General features: G+C 37.9%; 1 protein-coding gene across 1 annotated transcript in view; it reads left to right on the forward strand.

Moving 5' to 3' along the window:
• SHOX (short stature homeobox) overlaps positions 1-3,487 on the forward strand; it is a 13,780-nt gene extending 10,293 nt beyond the window's left edge. The window contains exon 5 of the mRNA XM_009637516.2: positions 3,323-3,487. Coding sequence (XP_009635811.1) covers positions 3,323-3,487 — 165 coding nt within the window. The remainder of the gene's footprint in view (positions 1-3,322) is intronic.
• The last annotated feature ends 5,313 nt before the right edge of the window (positions 3,488-8,800 follow it).

An 8,800-nucleotide genomic window follows, 5' to 3' on the forward strand; every position in this document is an offset into this window, starting at 1 on the left:
AAGTAGGTGGGAGGAGAGAGAGAGAAAGAGTTAAAAAAAAAACCAACAAACACCCCAACCCAACAAAAACACACACACACACACACACACACATAAAAAGAAAAAAAAAAAAAGCAAGGAAACGATCTCTAAATTATGTTAATCTGTGAACATTGGGGACACTTTGGATTTTTGACCCTGGCAAAAGTGATCGCTCCAGCATAACGTCATCTGCTGCTGTCAGTTTTGCTACCTTGTGCATGTGTCTAACTAAACACGTTTTGAAGATCAGAAATATATTAGAACGAAACTAAACAAAACAAATAGTAATAATAATAAATAATAAATCCTTGGGGCTGGTCTCCATTAAAGATGACATTTCTTTGTTGCCAACAGTATTATTTCACTGCCATGAATCTCTTCCATCACTGAGGAGCTGCTGCTGCAGAACTGGTTTGAATTTAAATGTGGAATTTCAGATCTGAGGCAAGGCAGTTTTTTTTTTTTTTCCTTTTCTTTCCAAAAAAAAAAAAGCAGCAATAACAAAAAAATGTGTGTCTCAAATGGCTATGTCCTTTGAAAGGAGAAAAAGAGAGAGACTAGAATTTACTAATCGTTAGTGGTAACTTGAAAGATGGGAACAATAAGAAATGCACCTGTTTTGCCAGAATCACCTGAACTCAATGAGATGCATTGTGCCAGAGAAACAGGTCGATTTTTCTAATTTTTTTTTTTTTTCCAAATGTCTGGATCTTTGAATCAAAATCTCGCTGTTTTACAGGATGCAGAAAGAATGACTTGTACAACAAAGATGAACGTATGGTTTTAAGGCATAATACTGATGCAGCATTAATTTTAGTGAAATGCAATTAAGTCCAGTAAAGTGCAATACTGTAAATATTATAGATTAAAAAAAATAGCCGTACTTATTCTGTTAATAACCAATTCTGCAAGAACCATAACTTAAGTCCTTTATGCTCAGACTGGTGCATTGCAGCTTCTTGCCAAAATGACAGTCGGAGTCTTCTGTGAATGGGTAAAGTTATATGCATCACATATGGGAAAAGGTAGATGCCATGATTTCTAGTCGAGTTAATGTGCCATATTTCTGGGAAGTGAGCTGAAAAGGCTGTATGACACTTCTGCAACCATTTTAAGTAAAGAAAAAGAAAACAAAACAAAAAAACCAACCCACAAAAGTGTTTTGTAGAGGTGGACAAGTTCAATATTTGGCCATTTTAATTTTTGCCTGTGAGTTAGACACCAAGTCTAAATGCTTAGGCTTTGCTTAAGCTAATGCTTAAGCAAAATAACTAGTGTAAATCCAGAAAGGATGGGGAGTAAGGAAATACTTTAAATTATATTACCAACATGTCTGGATTTACTGACACCACCACCCCCCCCCTTTTTACTTTTTATGCTATTCACTTCTAATTAGTTTATTATATCTTTTTTTATTTCCATTTTTTTTTTGGTGGGGGGGAGGGAGGAAGGTACAAATATTGGTCTTGTCTACATCTAACAAGATAGCTATTTGTTGCCGTCGTTACCAAGGCCTGTGCTGATGGAAAGTTATCCTCTCAATAGTACCGTTATTAAGCCTGCTTTTTATGTCTCGTTTAGCAATCCATTACTAGTTTTGGCTTTTGCTGATATTTATCAAACCCAAATATTACTGTAGGACAAAAATTCATGCTGTAGATAATTTTTAGACACTTGTCTTCTTTTTTGTTTCTCCTTCAAGTTTTGATATTTTCTAGCAAGCAAAATTTCTGGAATGTCAAAGTTGTGCCATTTCCCTTCTATTTATTACGTGAGAAGTAGTTATATTTTGGATTCGCTAGAGCCGATAAATGTTACCTGCCTTTTCTACCTCTCTGTGAAAGCCCAGTACCTTTTTAAAGCAGGGCCAAAAATGTTAAGATAGTGTTACTTGTTGCTGAGAAACACGGACAAAAATCTCAGGCAATTAACAATTTCTTATTGAAACAAAACATTACCCAGAAAGTAAAACATTATTCATGATGATGTATGAATTTCTGGCTAAAATAAGAAATATTTGGAGTGGTTCCAGCACTTCTAAGGTGCAGATCCGAAAAATAATAAACATTACTACAGAGATGCTTTAGGCTATAACAAGTAACCTGTTGTACTGGATACCCACAGCCATGGAGGGAGGATTTGATTCAGACTGTTGGAAGACCGAAGGCGTAGAGCTTTTGACTGAGTGGGGACTGCTTGTTGTCTGTACCTGTGACCTAATTATTGCCCTTTCAAGTCCTCTTTTGGGGGTTTAAGAGAGGCTTATGCGATTTTTTCAGTCCTGTGCTGGACTTTCACAAAAGAGTGATTTTCACCCTCAAACAATTCCATAGAATGAGCTCAGCTGAAGCGGTAAAAGTTGGGGATCTGAATTTTCTCAGACGTCTTCTGCGTGAGGCTGTGAAGTGCTACCGATCTTACGGTGTTACAGGATGCACGTACAGCGTGCATCCACCTCAGATCGGAAGGAAAAAATTTCCCACCTTTGCTGTTTTACTAGGTACCAACACAGCAAAAATGCTTGTCTGTTTCTCTCAGAAATTTTGCTGCACACAGCTTCTTTCTTGTATTCAAAAAATAGCGGTAACGTGAATACAGTTCCCTGATAACATGAAATGAGGCTGGTAGCATAGCATACATCTTTCCAGAATGAAAAATTCTTCCGGTTTCTTCTGATTGCTTTCAACGGATGTCTCAAGGACAGTCTTGCCCTCTACCGCAGAAGGGAAGAAGGTGGCAAGATTTATCAGCTTAGCCTGTTTTGAAGGAGGTACCGTAGATCAGCCTGGGGAAAGGGGCAGGGTGCAAATCTACCAAGGCGCTTCATGCTGCTCTTGCATTTCATTTAGCACAGAAGGAAATGAAAAGGTGCACTGCGCAAGGGGTGTAGCCGAAACTGGTTCTGCTTTGCTTATTTCTCACATGGGCCAATTGCATCAGTGGTGGTATAAAAGCTTTGCCTTGCTTTGGATGATGCATGCAGGTGGTGGCCTCCTCTTCTTGTCATCCTTGCATCACTGGGAAGAAATGAGGAGTCCTACCTGGGCTACCATGTACTGGACTGTGCTTTTCACTAAGTGTAAGTCACCGGGGCTCCATTCACCGTGTGGAGCTCCAGTGTTCCATATAAGTTGAGAATCTGGACCAAAGCATCTACTCCATCTCTGTTAATGTGTGGGGTTTTTTTTTTTTTTTTGTGTGTTTCTTTAATTATTTTTCTTGAGGATGTTGGAGGTTGAAGATAAGACAGTCAAGGTCCTGAGGTGCTTATTGAAGTTTAAAAGTATTGTAATTGTTTTAGATTCTCGGGCAAGCCAAGCCTCATTTATTGTCCACCATCATTCGGCTTGATCTTTGTGTAAATCTTTCATTTGAGAAGTGCGAGATTTCCAAGATCATCAGAACAGCAGCCACTGGGCAGCATTCCCTTGGAGGAGGCCTTTGTTTAGTGTACGTGGATTGCTAAAGAATCTTCCTCAAAAGTTTGGTCTGGTATTTGAAAAATAGCTTGAATGAATGCCAAATGAATAATGCTGTTTATAAACAAGTCTATAAAAAAAAGCTTTATGCATTGCATGGGCCCCTTTATAACGGAAAAAATAGTCTCTGATTTTTTTGGAACTGTCAAATAAGTACTTCATTGGTTTGTATCAAAATAGCAAGCTGACTCCATGGTTCATTTTTATTGACTTGGAAATGCGTGAAAAAAAATTATACTGGAACTTTTTTTGCTTAGTAGGGTCATATAGATGTAGTGACATTTTGGTTAATATCATAATACTTAGCACTTATATAATGTTTATTTGCAAAGCACTGTATAAATGTTTATTATTTAATCCTCACCCATTATGAAGTAGGTAAGAATTATTATCCCCATTTTTGTAGAAATTAAGGCATATAAATCAAGGGCCAGGTTCCATCACCCATTGTCAGCACTGAGTATTATTACTTTTGTTTTTGTAATGTAGCAGCATCCCCCAGATCATAATCTGACACCAGCTTTGCGGTGCTAGACGCCTTTCAAAACTGTAAGTAGCAGAGGCCCTGCTCCAAGAAATTTAAACTCTGTACCTGACTTCAGCAAAAGTTCTAAAGGGAACACTGAACGCGATTCAGAGTGGCAAAATGTGTCTGTGAGCTATTTCCACAGAACACGAAATTACTGCCCAATCCTCTGACCCTGTACGTGAGTGGGAATTTGGTTTATGGCTCAGTGGGGACAAGTTGTGGCAGTGCTAAGACTAGAACCAAAAATCCGAGTTCCCAACAGCATGCACAAATTGCTTGAAAACCCAGATTTCCAACTTCCCCTACTATAAATTTTTCAGACAGACCAAGTGTGCTGATGTCAATTCTTTGCATGCTTTGTCTGCTATATCTTCTAGTCCTATGTTTGCCTATGAAATAATAATAAGACGTGATTTTGAATTGACATAGCATTGACACATTGGGACTATTGACTCAAATACGATAGACGTGTAATCCTATGGAAATCCAGATCCCTAAGGCAAATCCAGGTTATGAATTCTTTTCTTTTTTTCTTTTTGTGATGAAAAATACGCCTGTTTTCTGCCCTTTTAAATGTGCTAGGCAAAATAAATTGGTTCTTTTTTTAAACAGATAATTTAAGTTTTTGGAGACATTATTACTTTGGAGGTGGCAGGCTTTCCCCCCTTCAGTTCAAGGAAGATTTTCAAAGTATAGGAAAAAATAGATTACACATCTTTCTTAGAAATGTGTTTATTTTTATAATATCTAATATCTAATGATCCAGGTGGTGTCCTTGTAATTGCTAATTGTACTCAACTCTATAAAGTGCGCACAACCAATATGGTTGGAAATTTGTTGTGTTCCTGCTTAAAAAGGGTGGTCGAAGTGCCCCACTCCTCATTTGTAAGCAGCCTACTGACCCCACGATGTTGTTTTCTTTCCCTGATGTGACAGAATACGCATGGCTAACAAGTTTCCAAACAGCTGTGGCTAATGCGGCAAGAGCTTCTCATTTGGTCACTTGAAAATCTCTACTGGTTGCAGTAAGACGCAGTAGGGCCGGAGAAGGCCTGGCATTGCTTGGGAACAAACACAAAATAAATGCAGTGTGCTACAGAGTGTGATCTCCTCTCCCTAAGAGAGGAATAGAGCCTTCTGCTTTACGACTCATGCTTTTTGTAAAATTGCATCTCCAAGTCACACCTTTAAAAGGTGCAACATGGGTCCCATCAATGTAACACAGTGGCTAATGTTATATTGTTTATTTTTGTTAGCTGGCCTTTCTAGCCCAGTCAGTGGAAGGCCATAGGCTTCGGTGTTTGAGGCATTCTTCAAAAAGGGTATGATGCCAGATAACCCTCAAATTTCTTTTGTCTGTTAGACAGATTTGATGCTAAAAGTTGGTGCCTAATTTTAGTAAATCAGCTTAGAAACTGGCTGATTTCCAATAAATAATTGAAACTTGATGCAGTTCATACACCTTATATTGAAAATTGATATTTAACTAAAATCAGTTGAAGAATGTAGAAAATATCAGATTTTGAAGCTGAAGATATTTATTGAAAGGCAATACTTTCATGAATCTAGGCTTATGGTATGTATTAATTACATCAAAGACAGGCAAATATCTCTGTTTCTTTGTATTAATGTATGTGGATGTTTTATTTATTTTTTGTTTGAAAATTTCTAAATGTGTATTATTTTAATTATGTTGAGTGTAAATTTGACAATGCTTTGCATTTATTTTTATATTTTTTAAACCTGTTGCTTTTGCAAAACTATGAGCAGCCAGTATGATTTGCGGTACCATTGCATTGTTTTGGTTACGTACACATAGTGTGTCTGAGTTTACAGACATTTCAGGGATTGCTAAAATGAAAAAAAAAAAAATCTCCCAAACCATCTCGTCTTAAAAGTTTGTACCCGTTTGTTATTGTGGAAGATAAAAATGAACAAGGAAACAACTTTTTTTTTTTTTTAGGTTTCAGTTATGCCAGCATGCTCCTACATGAATTCACCAGACATGTTGAGTTCCAGTTTCAGAGTGTATTATGTTGAATCACATGATATGAATGTACATCTTGTAAAAGTGAGATATGAATAAACTTATAAATATTTGTAAACATGTGTTAACGGATACCCAGAATAACTGCTACCAAAGGGACTACTAATAACAAGGCGTTTCCCCCTGTTGAAACAGAGATTTTCCTTCCGCATTTAATGCTTTTTCTTTTTAAAGCGCCTTATTCATGTTCTCCTTGCAAGGAACAAACGCAGTGCATCTTACCCTGTAGCTGTTCCACTTACAGATCTCTCACTGGCTTCTATGTAAGTTTTACAAAGCAAGTTATAGCTTAGTGATGACAAATCAGAAGCAACTTTTGCGTCCTATCTACCAGTATGAATTATTTTGTTAGGGATCCTATTTTTTTTTTTAAAGGATTGATAATTTTTCCTTAGCGTAAGAAGAAATAAAGGAGTTTTCATAGCGGACCATTCTAGGAACCGTATTTGACAGGTGCAATCCGTTGTCTGTTCAAATCCATAGAAGAGGCATTAGATCAGGCCCTTATTTTTCAGACCGTTAAGGAGTTTTTTCCATGTCCCTGCTTGTCAGTATGTTAGATGCAATTGTCTCCTCCAGTTTTATTCTTTCTAGTCGCAATCTGGCATTCCGATGTTGAAAAGTTTATCCAAAGAATCCTCTTGTTCCCGTGCACCGTGTTGTTTCATCAACAGTGCCAAAGCAAACTGGGTTAGTGGAAATCTTTGTTAGGTTACAGTCTGTGGATCAAGTTCTAAACTTCTGAACTAGTCACAAGAGTTAGGTTAGACTTGTCTTGTTTGAAAGCCAGTTCGTCTGACACATAAGTTGCATCTAAACTTCATCAGCCCTACAAGAGCTGTAGTTAAGTATCCCAGCCCTTTCCCCAAACCCTTCTGCCACGTCTTTATTTTTTCTTGTCTGCAGCTGGCTGCATGAGCTGAAGTCAGAACCTGTACCTAGCTCTTCTAACCCTGCATTTTCTGCAAGTATTTGCATCTAGTGGAACCCTGAGCTGGAACATAGCTGGAAAGCAGTTGGTACAACAGTCCCACATCGTGATTGCTGTTTCTCTCTAAGTCAACACCACAAACTGACATCCTGTTTCTCCTGTCATTAACTGTGTAAGAGACAGGCTATTATAAGAAAATGAATCCTTCCTTTCTGTCTCTTAAAGATATGTGGGCAGTGAATGGTTGTCAGTAACATGTACTGTAAGAGCAATCAGAAAAAATATAAAGTGATAAGAGTATGTGTTGAAAGATTAGCTTCACCAGAAGACCATCTAATAGCAATCTGTTAATAAATATGTTTTGACACTCCATTTTTCATCTGTTTATATTCAGGTCAGATGTTGAAAAGAGAGATAGGTTCTTTTGGCAATTTGGCTATTAGGAAGAGGGTTTTTTTTCCCTCTTCATTTTCGTTAATAAGCATGTTTTTCCAATGGCTACTTGTTCTATTGCTTTCTGAAATTATTGACAGTTCTGAGGGAGGTTTCCTCTCTCTTGTCTTTGGCCAAATTTTTCTTCTTCTTTGCATGAAAATTTATTTTTAATTCAAAAAAAATTATACTTTGACCCTATTGCCATCAGCACTTTTGGCTACTGTCTCTAGTTCTCTCTGCAGGATCTGAATTGAACTGGATAGGAATAAACACAGTAACAAAATAAATTCCTTATGAATTGTCGGTAAAATTTTCCTTCCTTTCTTGAGTAGCTTCTCTCTTAAACTATTATTTTTTGAGCTGCAAATGTCTGAAAAGAAAATTATGAGGAGCTACACAGGAAACAGGACTGAGTATCTGCTGGCATGAATACCTGTGAATTGTGGAGATTTTACCAATATCTGTGGTTCTGTCCTATATTGCTTGCATACCCAAAACTCCAGTGAAAGTTAGAGAGAAATCTGTATACGAAGTCTGCATGAGCAACCGCAGAAAGATAGATCAAGGAAAGATAGATTCAAGGACCACGTATAAATGACTAGATATTGGACAACAGAACAAAAGGAAATATGTGTAATTTCATTTCCCTGAATCAAATACTCGGACTTCACTACCAATATGATTAAGGGTAATGATCCTACTTTTACATTTAATTGCTGGTTTATAATTGCTACCAAGAGGCTATAAAAATACAAGGTCAGAAAGCTGGATCCAAAAAAGAGTCTTAATGCCTCACTCTGAAGTTAGACTTCAGAGGAATTTAAGCACTTAGTTCCAAAACCTTAACACAGGACTCTTGGCTGCTTGTCAAACTCTACTGAAGCCTGAGGGCTGCAGGTCCTCTTGTTCCATGCATTAAATTTCTCCATGAGCCTCACATTCTACTTCTGTGTGCGCCTGGCACCTGACAGATCTCTGTGGCTGTGAGGCTTGCTCCCTTTTTAGCCTGATTGAGTTACAGAATCTGGGCATTTGTTTCGCCTTGCTTAACTTCAGATGTTTACAATTCAGCATTTGTATCGGAACCTGTCAGTGGAAGCAAGCAGACGTTTTTAGCAAATAGACCTCCGGTGAGTATATTAAGGTGTGCCTTAAAAGCAAACTAGCTCAGATGTAGCCACCTTCTCTGTAGACACCTCTCTTCAGACTGATATATCCAATTCTATGGCAGGTGTCTTCCACATGCTTCCTTCGTGTGTCCTCCACTGCACAAACAGCAGTGGTTCCACCACTTTATTTTCTTCTTCAGAGGAGATTTCCTTTTACGCAATGGCTCCGTGGCTAGTAGATTCACACAG

Source organism: Egretta garzetta, unplaced genomic scaffold (genome assembly GCF_000687185.1).
Source record: "Egretta garzetta isolate BGI_Z169 unplaced genomic scaffold, ASM68718v1 scaffold370, whole genome shotgun sequence".
NCBI classification, from domain to species: Eukaryota; Metazoa; Chordata; class Aves; order Pelecaniformes; family Ardeidae; genus Egretta; species Egretta garzetta.